The following is an 18,456-nucleotide window of genomic DNA, read 5'->3' on the forward strand; positions in this document are numbered from 1 at the left end:
AAAAAATATATATAATGGTAACAGGGCTGACAGTTATACAGATTGATCTGATGTAGTGAAACTAGAATGTGCTTCTTACAAAGAGAAATTAATCCTGAAATGTCTAGGAACATATACTTTTCAATTATTAATTGTTTACTATACAAACTCATGGTAACGGGGTTGATTTATACTACATGGGTTAATACTATAAATTGTCTTTCTAGACCTCATTTCTTACAAGGATCATGTTATTATGACAGGTTTTTTGTAATAGTTCATTACTTTAAAAAGAGAAAAAATACAGTGGTAACAGGGCTGACAATTATACAGATTTATTTGATGTAGTGAAACTAGAATATGCTTCTTACAAAGATAAATTAATCCTGAAATGTCTAGGAATATATACTTTTCAATTATTAGTTGTTTACTATACAAAATCATGGTAACAGGGTTGATTAATACTACATGGGTTAATACTATAAATTGTCCTTCTAGACCTAATTTCTTAAAAGGATCATATCATTTTGACTGTTTTAATGTAATGGTTAATTTCATTACTTTAAAAAAGAGAAAAGAACATAATCGTAACAGGGCTGAGAGTTATAAAAATTCATTTGATGTACTGAAAATAGAATGTGCTTCTTATAAAAAAAAGAATTTGATCCTGAAATGTCTAGGAATATATGATTTTCAATTATCAGTGTTTACTATACAAAATTGTGGTAACAGGGTTGAGATTTTAAAACATTACCCAAATAAACATAATTAAACATAATATAAAGTTATTAAAAGGAGACTTTAAGTTGTTTTCATAAAGCTCAGTTCTTTCAGGGATGACAAAGTTATTTTTCTTTTTTTTCTTTATATTTGTAATGGTTAATTACATTACTTTAAAAAAGAAAAAATATATAGTAACAGTGTTGACAGTTATAGATTCATTTGACGTAGTGAAACTACAGTACGCTTCTTACAAAGACAGTTTAATTCTGAAATGTCTAGGTATATATCCTTTTCAATTACTGGTTGTTTACTATGCAAAATCATTGTAACAGGGTTGACATTTTAAGACATTCTAACAACCACAATTATACTAGGGGAAAATTATAAAATGGAGATGATAAGTTGTCCCTATAGAGCTCATTTCTCACAAGGATAATGGAATTATGACAAAAGTTTTATTTTATTGATGAAATGGTTCATTGCATTATTTAAAATAAAGAGGTAAAAAATAGAATGGTAACAGGGTTGACAGATTTATTTGATGTGCTGAAATTACAATATTCTTCTTACAAAGAGAATTTAATCCTGAAATGTCTAGAACGACACTCTTTTCAATGATCAGTTGTTTACTATACAAAAACAGGGTTGACATTTAAGCCAGTTCCCTACTATCAAACATAATCAAACTCTAGATAATCTTAAGATGTCCTTGTAGAACTCACTTATTGAGAGAAAAAAAGAATGTTTTTATGGAATCATTTATTTATTAAAAATAAAAAAGGAAACATATAGCGGTAACAGGAGGGACAAAGGTGCCAAAAGTGTTGTTAAACGACCCAAACACTTTCTGAAAGAATTCTGTGACTTTTGAAAGCACTGCTGTCCTATTGACTTGTCTCTCTCTCTATCTTTCTCACCTGTATCGTGGCCAGGTGCTCGGTCATGGCGCAGGAAGAATCGCACCTCTGCCCTTTGCTGACCCCAGCGCTGCAGTACTTCGATAATTCGCTCGCTGTCACCAACCACACGCTCTAAAAAAGGAAGCAACCAACAGGAAACAAGTGATGCAAATGAGGTGGCAACGATCCATTCTAGAGTGATGCATCACTGCACCTTCATGCCACAGTCACATGGACATGTGCAGAAGGATAATTTCTATTATTTTTATTTCTGCAATGACTTTGGAAAAGATACAGTGCACTCCCAATAGAAAATTCTGTTATTAACTATTCACCTTCAAGTCTTTCAAGTGCCTGAATGACTTACTTTCTTTAGTAAAACACAAAAGGACGTACTTTCACAAATGTTCATGCTGCTCTTTTAAACCTAAACTTTAAACTCGACTATAATATTGTTGGGTAAACTATTGCTGAAAAAGTGATCCATTTCAAAATAACATTTTGAACTTGCTCAACAGAGAAAAAACACAAAAGTGCAAGTCAGCACATACCAGATCCTCTCCACATCTCGGCCAGATAGCAGTCCACCTCCCCCGGCTCTTTACACATGTCCACCACATCTCGACACAGCGTCTCCGGCGTGATGGGAAGCTCAGTGAAGTGCTTGTCGCTATTGCTGAGGTACACCGTTAGAAACATCTGAATCAATAAAAAAAGACACAACATGGGACGTTATAACGAACAACTGAAAAACATTCTAGAGAAAAACATTCATTAGTTCCTCAATGAATTTCTGATTCTGAAAACATGTACTCATGTTTTAAAAAAATCCAGATCAGAACTTAGTACTCTGAACTGAAGAAGTGTTATTTTAGTATTATTTATATATACACTTTATATTATAACATATATCTTAATATTTTTAATTTTCAGTCTTTTTTATTTTAGTTTTAATCATTTTATATGCTTTTTAAATTTCTTTTAGTTTTCTTTATTTCCATTGAGAGCTCATTTATTTTCAGTTTAAATTGAGTTGTGGTTATAGTAATTTTAGAACATTAACTTAAATGTGTTTTATTGCAGTTGCCTAGGCAACATTTTAGTTTTAATAATTTTTCATTTTAGTTTTAGTTTATTTTAAGTTAGCAACATTTCTAATTTTCATTTACTTTTTTTGTTTTTTTCATCCAATATGTATATTTTGTTTTATTTCCACTTAAGTGTTTAATTACGTAAATTTTAGTGCTGGCAAATCGATTAATCATGATTAATCACATCAAAAAAGTGATATTATGATCTGATGACTAATATTTCAATAAATTAAACCTATATATATACCTATATAGAGAGCGAGTGTACATAAATTAGTGCTGTCAAATTAATAACCACGATTAAGCGCATCCAAAATAAGAGTTTGAGTTTACATAATACTAGAGCTGCACAACGATTAGTCACAATTAATTGATTCAGAATAACAGAAAAACGGCTGTCTACATAATATACTGTGTATAGTTACATGTATATATTTAAGAAATATATTATGTAGAGCTTTGTCACGATTATTCGTTTCAAAATAAAAGTTTATGTTTGCATACTATGTGTGTGTGCTGTGTATATTTATTATGTATATATAAATACACACATATATGTATATATTTTAAAATATTTTTGTATGTATTTGTATGTAAACACTTGTATATAATTTATACTATATACATTTTTTTCATATAAATCTAACATATTTTTCCTTAATATACTTATTTAATATATGTATTTACATATACGTAATATTATATACACAGTACACACACATATATTATGCAAACAATTGATTAATTGTGACTAATCATGTTGCAGCTCCAATTTTATGTAAACTCAAACTTTTATTTTGGATGCGATTAATCGTGAATAATCAATTTTACAGCAGAATTTTATGTACTCTCTCTCTAGCTCTAATTTATTTAAATATTAGTCATCACATCATAATATCCCTGTTTTGAATGCGAATGATCGTAATTGATTTGACAGCATTATTATATGTACTCTCTCTCTAGCTTTGACTTATTGAAATTTAAATTTTATTATATATACACACATATAGCTTTATTTTAATATCAGTCATCAGATAATAACATCACTTTTTGGATGTGATTAATCAATTTGACAGAATTAATTTTATATATATATATATATATATATATATAGCCTTAATTTATTTTAATTTTAGTCATTTTAGTACATCAACTTTCAATTATACTAATTTAGTTAGCTGGTAAAGCAACCTTTTTTAGATAACACTTTACAAAAACTTTCATTAATAAATCATTAATACACATTACATAGTGCTTAATAGATTATTAGTTAATATATACTCACATACAGATCATTATTTAATGAAAATTGAAATGCTTACAAATGTCATTCAACTTTCATATGATCATGGACTTAAAGATGGCTTAAAATGATTAAAATCTTTATTAATAAATCATTAACGAACATTACATAATGCTTAACGGATCATTAGTTAATATATATTCAAACAGCCAAGCGATAACATGCTTGTTAATGTTTAAACAAACTTACATAATGGTTAACAGATCATAAAAAAATGCTAACTCTCATTGAACTATATATTACCAAATGCACTTTTACATTTACAAATGTTGTGCAAAATTAGTTTAATTAGTTATTTTAAGCACTATTCATGTTAACATTTATTATTCAATATCTCATAACCACAGTCTGTGGTCACATGTTTGTTTTTTGTTTGACAATGCATTTATTAATTATTTATTCATGCTTTTGCAGTGCTCAATCTAAATTTAAAACTATTCATTTGTAAATGTTTATTTTTTAAATTATTTAGTACCTTTACGGGCATTGGACTTGTTAATTTAAGCTGACAATAACAACCCTAAACAACAATTTTACAGCTGTAAAATCATGAGTGAAAAAGTTCTTAGCTTCTTCCATACATTAAGGCAGCTTCATTACGAATGCTCTCAACCATCCAGACTGTTTATAGATATGTGACTACATGCCAGATGCCCACGTAATCTTATAATACAGCTGTGCATGTGGGTGAAAATGCCAAGATGGACGGTTGACAGTAAAAAAGATGCTGTATTTCTGTCTTGGCACTTTAATTGCAGCCGGCACAGATGGCTGTCACATCAAGAGGGTTCTTATCCAGAAATAAAACACAAGCATGGGGTAATTAGTCAGAAAGCAAGGAGGTAATTGATTTGTAATTCCGAAGTGAACAGCAGTTTTGGAGGAAAACGACAAGGTTATTGTCAATGTGGGTTACATCATTAATGTAAATTAATGATAAAATGAGATTTTTCATTAAATTAAGGTAAATAACGACATAAACTCAACACCTTAACCGATAAAGAGTAAGCATATTTTTGAAGGACAATTCTGCTAGTGTGTGTTTATTTTCAGACTATCGACAGCAGAGTTATTATCACTGCTGATAGAGTGCAAAAACACTCAGCAGTTCTCTGTTACTATGTGTGTGTGTGTGTTTTTAAGCTTTGCCAAGCGAAGCTGAGGTACTACTGTCACAGCAGATGGGTAGAGGCAAAACTCAGCGGCTCTTCCACCTTAACCTGAGTCACACACCGGGACAGGAAACTGCATAACAATTCCTGAACGCTCATATTTTATTAAACAATTCTATGGCATACTTGATTCTGATAGGTCAACTGCGACATCATGCCGTCAAATGAGTATATATAAATACACAGACCGCCACAAACAACTGTGACTAACATTAGCCCTTACTGTGGTTTTTAAAATAGCTATACTTGTCCAAACACTTATCAGGATTTCCTGATCTGTGCAATATCGGGCGGCTTGACATTTGTGTGCCGTCACACACAGCTGTGCGAAAGGGCTTTAAGAGGCTTTCACTCCTTCAGTGCGCACACTTATACACATTCAAGTCTAATCTGGCTTTGGATGTGCACATGACTGCTAAAGCACTTGTATCCATGCCTACTGTCATGCTGCAAGCATGTAAGAATGAATGCTTGACAAGATTCAGTCAGGAATAACTGTAGTTAGGCTTGTAATCCAGCAGTCTTTTAAATATTGACCAGCTAATCTAAAAAGGTCAGTAAAAAGGCCTGTGGATTAGCACTTAAATGGTCGCAAATGACAAGCCTTCGAAATATCATCAAAGAGGAAATCAAAAAATGTAATCAATTTCAACATTAAGACTACTGTTTATATCAAGAAAATCTGTAATTTGGCACCCAAATGAATCAGATATTTACAGGGATAGTTCACCCATAAATTAAAAGTTTGTCATTAATTAATTGACACATTCAAGGCCCAAAATGGTAGTGAGGACATTGTTAAAATAGACATCTGTGGTTCAACCCTAATGTTATGAAGCTACGAGACGACTTCTTGCGCACAAAGAAAACAAAAATAACGACATCAACGATTTCTACTCTTCCCTGTCAGTCTTCGACATGCATTCACGAGAATACCACGATGCATACGCATGGTGCTGCTGACGCAGGAGTTGGCGTTATAGGAAAATTGCTGCTGCGCTATTAAAAATAAAGCTTTTTTAATTAAAAATATGTTTCAATGTGTTTTTCATATTGATGCCATAGAAAAAAAAAAAAAAAAAAAACTGTTTAGGTTCCATACAGAACCTTTCAGTGGACAGTTCTCAAAATAATTATTTTTTTCTTAGGCCCTGTTTACACTAGTGTGTTTTCAGTTTAAAATGTGTTTTACAACTGAAACAATCCTCGTCTACACTGCCGTTTTCACTGCGTTTCAGAAACGATCTCCATCCACACTAGACAACCGAAAACGCATGTCACACGACAATTCATGCAGGTACAACCATTGATATGTATAGATAGATGCCCTATTATTTAGATGGCGGACGTGTCAGGTGGTTGGAGCGGTCGAATGGGGCATCTACCTATACATATCTATGGGTACAACAATGACCATTATGTTATTGTTTTTGATACACAGAACGAATGGCTTTCAAAAGCCTCTTTTTTGGTTAGTTTACACTGAAACACAACCCCTATGTTGCAAACTAAAACGGGGTCTGCTGCGTTTTCAAAAGTCTCAGTTTTCGAGGGTCGAAAACACCGGAGTAGTGTAAACGACAGGCGTAACCATAGTAAAAGTTATGAGTTTTAAATTGAAAACGCACTAGTGTAAACGCAGCCTTAGTGTGAGGAACATTCTAAGTATCTAAAGAATTTTTCCACTATGAAGAACCTTTAAGATTACATGGATGTTAAAGGTTCTTCATGGAACTATCAGTGAGTGTTTATTGGAATCCATGGTTCCATGAAGAACCTTTAACATCCATGGAACATTTCCATTGCACAGAAGGTTCTTTATAATGGAAGAAGGTTCTTCAGATTGTTTAAAATGGTTCTTTGAAAAACTGTTCACTTGAAGGTTCTCTGGAGAACCTAAAACCTAAAAGCAGCCAGAGAGTCACCGCGCCTTCAAAACAATCCAACTTTTAAGAACTACGCAGTGTGGTGAACTATAGTTCTAGGTACTAGTAGCATGGTGGTTCCCATAGAACCAATTTCCCCCTCAGGGAAATTTCCTGCACCGGCAGCAGGAAGTCTTAAGTGGCTGACAGCAACGTCTTTATTTGTCGCATTTACAAACGTCAACAACCGGTGAACTGAGGACACAGTGATCGGAGTTGTTTTTGTTGTGTGTCATGGGTTTCGTGATAACAGAGATGGAATGTAAACGCACAATTTATGTGATTGAAAGAGCATGAAAATCTGACTAAATCTTCTATGACAAGTTGCAGTGTTACATATCACAGAGGCTGAGAAAAGAACACAACACTGCAGACAACAGGTAACTAAATGCCATTATTGCTCTTTTCCATGTTTGTGGAGTAAATATTTAACATGGCTTTTTAAAAATGCTGGGTAGCCAGTGTTCTGTATGCGTTTGGCCAATCAGCGTACACTTATGACACTGGTAGTTCCTATAGAACTGTTTCAGACCCTACTCTGAAGTAATAGCTTATTTATTTTTTCCTAGTTCCTGCGGCACAAACACGCCAAAAAGTGTCAGCCAATAGTTCTAGAAACTATGAAAATTTTCCTCAGGTACGAAAGCCCCTATTGCTATAAAAACGTCCTTTTTGGAACCTTCGTTCTTGAGAGTGTAGACCATAACCCTTTTGTTTAAGTTAGACGGATTTTATTTCTCTCAGACCATTCTGTCTGACTCTCTTGGGCTGACCAATGAAAGCCTTCATTAGATGAATGACCCTCACTGGAAATGGAGTTTCATTAATATCCCTTTAATGTATATCTTCCTCTAACGTCCTTATGTTTTAAACTGCATACGTCTAAAATCACTAACCTCATTTGTCCCTGGGTTATGGTTTATAAGATGAGCTCTTAAAAGATCCAAATTGAATTATGGATGGAGCACATTGCCTCATGTCTATTTACAAACCGCAAACCTCTTATGTAGCATTTTCCTTCTCGGAGATGTTAATTTCAGTGTAATTCTTTTATTGAACACACATGGCGGTAAATTTTTCCTACGGTGATATAAGAGCATCTTGGAACCTGTTGCTTACAATGCTTAAATGTTCAAATGAAACATTTATTACTGCAATCGTTGGATTTCTACAACATAACCCAAGAGCTTATATGGCTATTTTCCAAATTTCAGATACATTGCTGTGTGTTTTGGTCCTCCCCTCAACGATTTTAAGTAGGATGTGTCCAAAAGTCTGGCTTTTGCGTCCATTATGCATTAAATCCTAGAGAGATCAGTGCTGTTATAGAAAAGCCCTTGTGCCAAAAGCCAGCCCGCGGCGGTGATCCCACACTTGATCCCCGGAGTAATATTTCGGAGAAATCTTAAATGACATAATACTGTCCTAGGGCATGGGACAGCGCTTTAGGATTACATAAATAAAGCACCATTTTGCAACAGGACACTGTTTATGTTGCCACAGGTAACCACAGGTGATGTAATGGATTTGAATAGTCAAATATACCAAGACTGCACTAAACTCTCGCTGAATTTCCACTGGAGACTTCATTTGTCTCTGGGTTTGAGGAGACGTTAAGTTTAAGTTTGAAGAGAAAGTCATTTACTTAAAAGAAGGTATTTTAAAGTACATTTCAACTGTTTGTGTCCATACAATGAAAGCAAATGGGGTCCAAAACAACACGAGACTCAAATGTCTTTGTATGGACATAAAAACACTTGAGGTTTCAAAAGGAATTTGCGTGCTGGTAAATGTCTAGGTCTGATCTGAAGACAGGTTAAGCTGGTTGTTGTTTAAGCTAGTTAAGAAGCCAAACACAACATATGCTGGTAGTCAACCATGGTGATCTTCTCAGCATCTAGAGTTAATACTACGACGTAATTTGTCTAACTGACCTGATTTTATTTATACTTTACTTTTTATGTGTTCCAAACATTAAACAAAAGGTTTGATGACTAAACCATGCCTTTGTCAACAGTCCATTTGCAATGGAGAGCACAGCTTTGACGTAATGATATTCAGGATAACGCCTACCCTTATTAACCCTAAAGAGTCTTAAAACTAAAACCTCATAAACAACAGTGCATTTGCAGCATATTTCCATAATAGGAAGCATTCTTGATTATTTTTCCTGTTGTCGAATGTTGAAAACAGTAGGTGCATTGTTCAACTCAGTTGAATAACCAATGACATCGTCTGTTCTGCAGCATATACATTCAGCGCCCGCACCGCATGGTTTTCATTAACTGTAAAGGTTCATTGCCTTGACTATTGGAGCTTGAGCAAAGGTGGGCAGAAATCACATTCGACTGGATGAATGAAAAGCAGTCAGCCACAAAGTCGAAGAAAATCCACTATGCCAACACAAAGAGGTAATCCAACGCATGCTGAGAGCATCAATTATTCAGTCTGATCACTACAAGAGCATCTGTCAATACATGCTCTGATCGGACAACACCAGGAGGACGGTTTACTCTATAATGTGGGTTTATTTAGGCTCTCGCGCTTTGTTAGGAAGTAGCTGCTCGGTGCTTCTGTAAGTCACAGGACAGAACCCGCAGATTCAGCAGGCTGTCGGCCCGCAATGTGTGTGTGTGTGTGTATACAGGCACGGAATCAGCCATATGGCCCCTGCAGTGGATTGACACAAAGCACGACTAATGTGAGGATTAGTCTTGAGTTCATACGCTACCCTCCTGCCCACACACACTGACCCTTCGAAACCCTATAAAATTGATTGAATAAAAATGCTGAAGCTTCAAAAATACAGAGTCGACTCACTCAAGGTCCTTGATGGTTTGATTTAAACTAAAGAACAGGTGAGCGACTTCAAACGTCCTCCGTTCGGCTGTATAGACCCTGTTTAGTGTAGCCGGAAATATCTTAAAGGTCAAAGTTAAAACATTCCGAGTGCCCGATTACCGGCTGGTCCTTGGGAGCCGGGTTTTCCAAACACAGACTCCTCTGCATAGCAGCAATGTTGTGGTGTGGAATGTGATCTTGGCAACGGTTGCCGTGGCAACCGGCCGCCGCAATTCTGGTCATTGTTTCCCGCTGAGGCCTCAGGTGGCTGAAAGGGCCCGACAACAATCAGCGATATTTATAACTCCTAATGCACAGCCTTTGAACTGAAGTGGGATACGGAATTAAATTACTACAAGCTAATCTTATTCCACAAGTGCTCCCAGACCAAGTCATCTATTCAACTGTCAAATCAATTTAGAGTCTTGAAAATAGCTGCTCTGGGTACGTCCGCACTGGGAATTGTGCAAAATACATTTGACCACACAAGGACCCTCCAAAACCTTTCAACACAGGGAAGCTATGCGACCAAAATCAACTTCCTCTAGGGGAACTATAAACAATGCCTTGATATTCTGAATGCAGCTTTAGTTTAGACAATGCAGGTTAGTTCTGTAAAATGTCACACGGAGAGGAATATCCCACTTCTACTCTTTTTTTTTTCGAACACAATTGTTGTTCCTTTGAGAATTAAGGGAGCTAGTAATTCACAGCAAAAACAATGAACTCAGCGTCTGAGGTACGAAATGATTTATGGAACAAAGAACACAGTCAGTATTCAGACAATTCACATTGCTGAAAGAATATGCTTCATCACAAAGCTCAAAACACTGTGGTTCTCTCAAATACAGTGTATGACCTCAAATAGCTGCTTTACCTCACTTAAAATTATCTAGGATCTAAAACTGACCATGACTCAAACTGAAATGATGAGCCATTAAGACAAATACTTCTTTGCGAGCTAAATGTACCATGCAGTCGTATCCACCTCAAACTCACGCTCAATTTTGTAGAACCATAGTTTTCTGAATAGCGCATTTCCATTGAAACAATACCTAGAAATCAAAATGCCTAAAGTTGTCTCCGCAGCCTACTCATTTCACTATTCGCATTTGAAAATCCGTAAAATGAAAACTTAGAATGTCTCGTTTGAGTTTATACACAAGGATTATAATTTACATGAAAGCAGAAAAGCTATAAATCCATGGATACCACTGATGGTTCAACCAGATTGAAGGCGGACATTCGGTGGCAAAGCCGGCGGAGATTAAGGACTTGCTTGAAAATGAGCCCTAAGACCCAGGACTGGATGTTTATTAGAAATGTACTTCAACGAGAGGTCAAAAAGACAAATGGCCCTTGTCATCAATGTGGACGGAGGTGACACGATCATATGTTTTTACTGTGGACGGTGGGCGTATGAATGTGTGACTCACCAACACCATGTGTGACTCACCCATATAAGTAGTGACAGAAAAGAGATGGCAGGTGCTTATAGCACCTTATATTGAATACTCTATATGTAATCTCAACACTATGTTAGCATCTTTGCATGCACCAGACTGGGTCTGCCAGGTACAGTAAATGATACTGTGTTACATTATGAACCAACGACTCGTTCGTAAAATTGAACTAATCTGGTTATAATGCAATATTTGCATTTGTACTTTCCCTAGCACCTTATTAATCTCAAAGAGCTGCAGAATGACTTCAATTCTAGTTGAAATTAAGATGTCCACATAAAATCGTTATTGCATTCCACCATTCCTTATATTTCCTAATCAGTCAGTGTTTAATTATTTCAACACCTGTGCTGAGATTGTTAAGACATCTCTAAGGAATCATTTAGCCTACTGTAATTAATTAAAAGATACACAGTGTTCTTGATCATTGTGTGTTTGTTAGAATATGAACTCTATAAACAAGATAAACAGGCAAGTCAACCCCTACCTCCTATTTATTTCATTAAATCCCTTTCATCATCTTTATTTCTAGAAATATCAATCTGATACAGTCAAAGCTGCTTGGATGAGCACAAGAAATGACATTTTACCGAAGCATTTGTTGAGTTCATCAATGACAATGAAGGAATGTTCACGCTTGGAGGTGAAAATCAACGTATAGCAGCACATACTTAATCTCGAATGAACTTACCGGCATCATATTGAAAAAGACTTCTAGATATTCGATATTCCTTATGCTGAAGAATACAAAGACCTTTCCCTGGTCTCCCAAGAAGTGTTTCTTATTGTTGTTTTATATGCAGGTAAATTGTGCACGTATTATCCTCTTCTTTTGCGGATCATTATTTTAGATTAGTCTCATCTGATGATCTTCGACAACTTTGTAGCGTTGGTTTATTATAGAAACCTGTTGCAGAATGAACCCGAGATGAACTCGGTAAATACAGTAAAGTTTCTTATACAAATCGCTCAGACGTAGGGAACCGCAGACCACTGATCACACCGAACCATTTGTGTACGCAGCGATCCGCCACCGCTATACGATATTACGCGATATAAAGATAACGGTCATCCGCGAACGTCCTGTATCATCTACTGTCCGCTAAGCTGATTGCAGGTCCACATTATATCCGTGCGAGCGAGGCTTTTCGCTGGATCAACAAACGCAACCCAACCCAAGATGACGCTGCGCGAGATTCCGAATATCCCCGGCGCGTGCATGACAAACTCCGCCTCGCGCCACCCGCGCGCTTCCCGCCCACTTCATCATCATTATCTCTGAGGAGCGGTTCAGCATTCAACTACCAACGGTTTGAAGATTTTATATTGATTTGTTTTATTAAACGTGCCCCACACTCTTTAGAAGCTTTTGGGGTGAATATTGAACGTTCTGTAAATATAGAACGCGTGCGATAAATGGAAAGCCTTTGCCTGTTAGTACAGTTTTAATTCCATTCAGTCTCATTGTACAGAACGACTATACACAAACTATAGCTAACAAAAACCTATGAATGCAATCGAAATACCCGTGATAGATTAGAAATTACCGAGAGTTTGTTTTAAATTCACCACTCGGTCTACCTGGCTGAATTAAATATAGAAAAGGCCCAAAAATAATCGTGTTTTGCTGGACATGGTACTATAGTAATATATTACCCTGGTAAAAAACAAACAAACAAACAAACAAACAAAAAAACAGCATATGCTGGTAGGTATGTTTTGATGCTGGTTTAAGATGGTCCTTAGCTGGTTTATGCTGGTCATGTTGCTGGTCAAGGACCAGCATAAACCAGCAAAGGACCAGCTTAAACCAGCATCCCAGCATCAAAACATACCTACCAGCATATGCTGTGTTTTTTTCACCAGGGTACGGACATGTCATGTCAATATTTTGATATTTTATGCATGAATATGACATTCAGTCAGTCACATATATACAAACCAAAAAATATTCAGACACCAGATATAATGTTTGATATTTGTTTACTACTGGGTGCAAGGCACTATAGTTCATTTATGTAAGTGAGCATAGAAAAAGTAAGTAAACTGAGACATATTATATCCAAAAATTCTTCACACAGTGGACTACTAAACTGATACAAATTTGTGACTAAACATTTGATTTGACACTTTGACCTGACCATGTTTTGTTACATACCTTTCTATCAAAGGTAGTTACAAAGACACAGTTTGAGTTCTTGTCATGTTTTATTATCGTTTTCTAAACTATAGCAAAAACTGTGACAATGTGAGAAATTCTGAATAAATTTTGGCTTGACTGTAATTCATTTGATTATCAAGATGAATTTGTTCTGACACAGTTTACCTCTGAGTTCTTGTCATATTTTATTACCATTTTCTAAATTATAGCGAATAAACTGTGATAATGTGAGAAATGTTGAAGGTGTCTGAATAAATTTTGTTTTGACTGTATTCCTATCTATCCCTGGTATTAAAGGGACAGTTCACCCAAAAATAAAAATTCTGTCATTAATTACTCACCCTTATGTCGTTCCAAACCAGTAAGACATTTCTTCATTTTCAGAACACAAATGAAAATATTTTTGATGAAATCCGAGAGCTTTCTGACCTTGCATAGACACCAACGCAACTGACACGTTCAAGACCCAGAATCGTACCAAGAACATCGACAAAATAGTCCACGTGACATCAGTGGTTCAACCACTGATAGTACTTTTGATAATGGCAGAAGATAGTAACTCATGAGAGAAGAATTGTTGAATTAAAAGTTATTTTAGCTTTTTGCGCACAAAAAGTATTATCAGAGCTTCAGAAAATTATGGTTGAACCACTGATGTCACATGGACTATTTGTTGATGTTCTTGGTACCTTTCTGGGCCTGAAATGTGGTAGGACCCTTACTGTTTATGGAGGGTCAGAAAGCTCTTGAATTTCATCAGAAATATTTTTTATGTCCTTATATGTTCTGAAGATGAATGAAGGTCTTACGAGTTTGGACCAACATGAGGGTGAATAATTAATGACAGAATTTTCATTTTTTGGGTGAACTATCCTTATAACATATGAGTGCCGCACGTCCTGATTTTGCTGAGTGAGATGTGTTCCTGGGTCAACATATTTTGTTGACCCTGGAACAACATTTTAATCCAAAAGTGTAATCTTGACCACATCCCTACACCTAAACCTAACCTTACCCATGAGTAATCCCTAAAATCAGAGGAAATGATAGATGAATGACACTGATGTACAAGCACCAAACACTGATTGTAAGCCTAAACTTCACAAAAACTATAAACTGTTTTTTTTTTTTCAAATCTGATTGGTTAATCACAATGTTGTTCCAGGGTCAACAAAGATGTTGATCCAGGAACATGTCGTACTTGGTAAAATCAGGTTCTGCCATATTGCCACCATAGTATTTTTTGTAGGGGTCATCATTTCATTGCCTTTATCAGGTCAAACCTAGAACACAGGTGGAATAAATTAACATATCTATCAAAATATACTGTGTTAACCAGAACCTTCCTGACCTTCTTGGGTAAGGGCTGCCATGGTACATCAGTGGCTAGTCTTTAATGCCAAAACTGGAGATAACTCAAGTATGATGTAAATACCTCTGGCAGATCTGTTATCTTAACTATAAGCGGAATGTCCTTTCAGCACTGCGGTTGAGATGATAGCCAGGTGGTGGTCTGCATGAAAGCATGGTCTGAGAATGCAGTTGAATGGTGCTATGTGCTGCAAACCATTGCCATAAAGACAAGAAACATCTTGAGCAAAAGTGGTTGAACTCCCTGAAATCATGGGAGGAGCTGCCATAGAAGAACAGCAATAATCAAATATACCTTAAAATATAGGGATTGATCCAATAGTGTGGTTTTCGAAGCACTTATACCATTTGTTCTTGAGAAGATCTTTTACGTTTCTTAGTAATGTGGTTGAAAAAAGATTTTTGTCAGGTAGATTAAGAAAAATTTTGAGAGACCTTAATAATGTACATACCAGGAAGCCACCAAGATAACTATCTAAAACCCCCTAGCAATGTGACTGCAACTTCTGAATGGACAAGCACCACATTTTCTTTAGAAGAACCTAATTAAAAAGCTACAACCACATAACCACTCACATATTGTATATAGAGTTCTATTAGTTCTGTTAGTGCTTGCAAAAACCCCTTAATTTCTCTTCCTTTCTTGTTTCTTTTGTCTTTACCCATCCCTCCCTCAGAGCGTCTTTCTTGACCTTGTGAAGCACCCGTGATTGATAGGTTGGGGACAATGTTATGGCAGGTTCCGTACGTTCTAGATTAATGATGTTTGGCTCAGATTTACAGGGATTTGGCTGTAAAACTGCCTCTGTTGAATGAACATCATAGATTTCAGTGCAATTTTCAAAGTAAAAGCTTTCAAAAGGTTGTTCGGGATGTAGGACATACTGAATCTGTTTCTTTTCAACACCTTTGTTAACATTTTTGTGTGAGTGTGTGTGTTCATTCTGTCCTCTACTGGACAAGAGCAGCTATGACAGATGCCTAACCACTCCCCAGCGTAAGGTCCCACTCGGTTAGTCAGTATCCATGGACAAAACACGTCTCTGTCAGACATTGCTGATCTAGGATCAGGTTGGATTTGTCCTTTGTTACTTCACCTTAAAATACCAAACTGAGCCAGAAACTGCAGTTGTAGTTTGACAGTCACCAGGGGGCATGACATCAGACCTTATTTAGTATGTGCTTCAGACAGGGCGGTGTATGTTGTGACGGATAGTCTGGTCTGGGGTGAGGCAGGTGGAGGGATGGGTTTTTGACTACGCCTGATGACACTTGTCCCCGAATGTCCCCAAAACACACAAACAACCTCTGAAGGCTTTACGTAATTTTAAGGGAATAATATATATTGATGATATATTTGTTAATATGCAGAACACATGTACTGCCAGTATCATGAAACCAACATATTTTTAATCACAGATTTTAAAAAATACTTTTCACAGAAACAAAATGCATTTATACTTTAATTACAAAAGAAAATTAGATTGATTGCACTTGACTGAACCTGTTTTTTTCATAATCACTTTAGTTTTGTAGCAAGTTTTAAAAGAAAATATTAATAAATATTTTTCCTGCAACATCCTCTTCAATGTTCTTAAGGTAAGTTTTGATTTACTAAAATACAATATTTTTTTCAGCATATGTTCATATACGTGGTAAATTATACTGTCAAAATGTAAACTAAAATAATGTTTCCTTAGGTGTGGATAAACTGAGGAAACTATTATATTTGCTATAGTCCGCTACATTTAAAGTGCATTTTTGAGGTGAGCCTTCACTGGTAGCTGTTTACATTGTCTAACTGGTTTGTAAACCTTTCTGTGGTTGTTTAGATTAAGATGCTGTAACGTGTTGTGTTTTCACTAGATGGCGCTATGAAGAAGCATTTCCTACATTGCAATCAGGCAGCACTTCTCTTCGTGACGCAGTGAACCTGTGGTCATGGTTGCATGCCATGTGCAGTAACTCACTGCTTCTCTCAAACTGTAATGTGCCATTATCTTCCACGCAAATTTGTATTTACTAAGTTTGAGACTGCTTGTGATTTCCTGAGTATGTGAAGCCCAAGGAACTTGCTGCACTACTGTGGTACGTACATGCTTTGAAAACAGTATGAATATTTTTTACATCATTTACACATTAGGCATTTCATAATTTCAACAATTTCTCTAGACATGAATGCATTTGTCCTATAACCAGAAATGTATTATCAGGGATGCAAAGTAGAGTTATCCTTTCTAAAGAAAAAGTGTCACCCCAATTTCCACAAAGCGTGAACCACTGCCTATTGTGCTCGGTGTGTGTGTATGAGGGAGGGAGTGTCTTTTTATGAATCCAAAAAACTCATTATAGTTTTTGATGTGCACAAGTAAAATGTCCAAGTCAATGATGTGAATGAATGACTTGAATGCTTGACATCATATATGTTTCCTGATTTGTCTGTTGCCACAGGGAGAGGACAGCAAGGAGAAGAACAGAGCAAGGGAAGCGAAAAATAATAGGAGTGTGCTTCATGTGCTGTTTAATCTCCAGACAGTCCCTAATTTCTCTAATTATCAAGCTGCTAAGCAAACAGAGGCAAGCAGGCAGGAATTGGCCGTCTCCTGCGGCTTACACTTCGGGGGGTTGTGTCTAATTTGAGGGAAGACCCGGTCCATCTCTTGCACGAACACATCTAGGGCTAACACACCCCTACCAGCGCGGGCCCCTCCCTTTCGACCCCTACCCACACGCACCAGCTTTATGGCAGATGGCGTAGTTCACCCTCCCTCTGAACCTCCATTCCACCCCCACCCTCGGCAGCTTTTGTGCCCCTGTGCGTGCAATGTTAGGGGGCTGCGACAACAACAGCCCTCCCCACTGCTTCCACCCGCCCTGGCCCTATTGTAAGCAGGGTTCAGGCTTCATGCATGGCGCCGCGATCAGGTGCCCTAACAGGGTTGTCAGCGGCCGAAAAATCGTTTTAATCCTGGTGGTTGTGCATCAGGGCCATTTGAGTTCATAGCACTTTCTGGACACACTTGACCGGGTTTGATCCCCAACTATTGGGAGAATCAGAAGAACATTCTAAAGGCCTGTCACAGTACTGAATGTTTATTGAAACGTACTTCTTTGTTTACTTGTTGAGTATAAAGATGGTCGCACAAAGTCTTAAGTTACCAATATTTTTTTTTTTTTTTGATAGGACAGTAGAGTAATGACAGGAAACAAAGTGGGAGAAAGAGAGAGAGGGATGGGATTGGGAAAGGTCCACAAGTCGGGACTTGAACTCGGGACACCCGGAGCACAACGGTGCGAACTAGTTACCAAATTCTACTTGCCCATGCTTCCATTGATGCTTCTTTGGTTTGGTTCCTTGGCCAGGGTTCATTGATAACTCTTCCCCACAGCTACGTACCTGATCCAGGTGGTGCATCAGGCAAACGGTCTGCTTGGTCAAGAGTGTTGAGCTATAAAAACCTTGCGCAAGGTCGGAAGTTAAAAAATTATTCTCACTAGAGGCAATTGAGGCTTTGACCATTGTTAGTT

The 18,456-nt window shown here is 36.7% G+C and overlaps 1 protein-coding gene across 2 annotated transcripts in view; it reads right to left on the minus strand.

Annotated features, from left to right (window-relative positions):
- tp53bp2b (tumor protein p53 binding protein, 2b) overlaps positions 1 to 12,598 on the minus strand; it is a 32,465-nt gene extending 19,867 nt beyond the window's left edge. For both annotated transcript variants that reach the window (XM_051094395.1, XM_051094394.1), the window contains exons 1-3: positions 12,088 to 12,598; positions 2,153 to 2,300; positions 1,620 to 1,733 (exon numbers count right to left, since the gene is read on the minus strand). In XM_051094395.1, coding sequence (XP_050950352.1) covers positions 1,620 to 1,733; positions 2,153 to 2,300; positions 12,088 to 12,096 — 271 coding nt within the window. In that variant the 5' untranslated portion in view covers positions 12,097 to 12,598. The remainder of the gene's footprint in view (positions 1 to 1,619; positions 1,734 to 2,152; positions 2,301 to 12,087) is intronic.
- Between the last annotated feature and the right edge of the window lie 5,858 nt (positions 12,599 to 18,456).

Source organism: Labeo rohita, chromosome 22 (genome assembly GCF_022985175.1).
Source record: "Labeo rohita strain BAU-BD-2019 chromosome 22, IGBB_LRoh.1.0, whole genome shotgun sequence".
Lineage (NCBI taxonomy): Eukaryota > Metazoa > Chordata > Actinopteri > Cypriniformes > Cyprinidae > Labeo > Labeo rohita.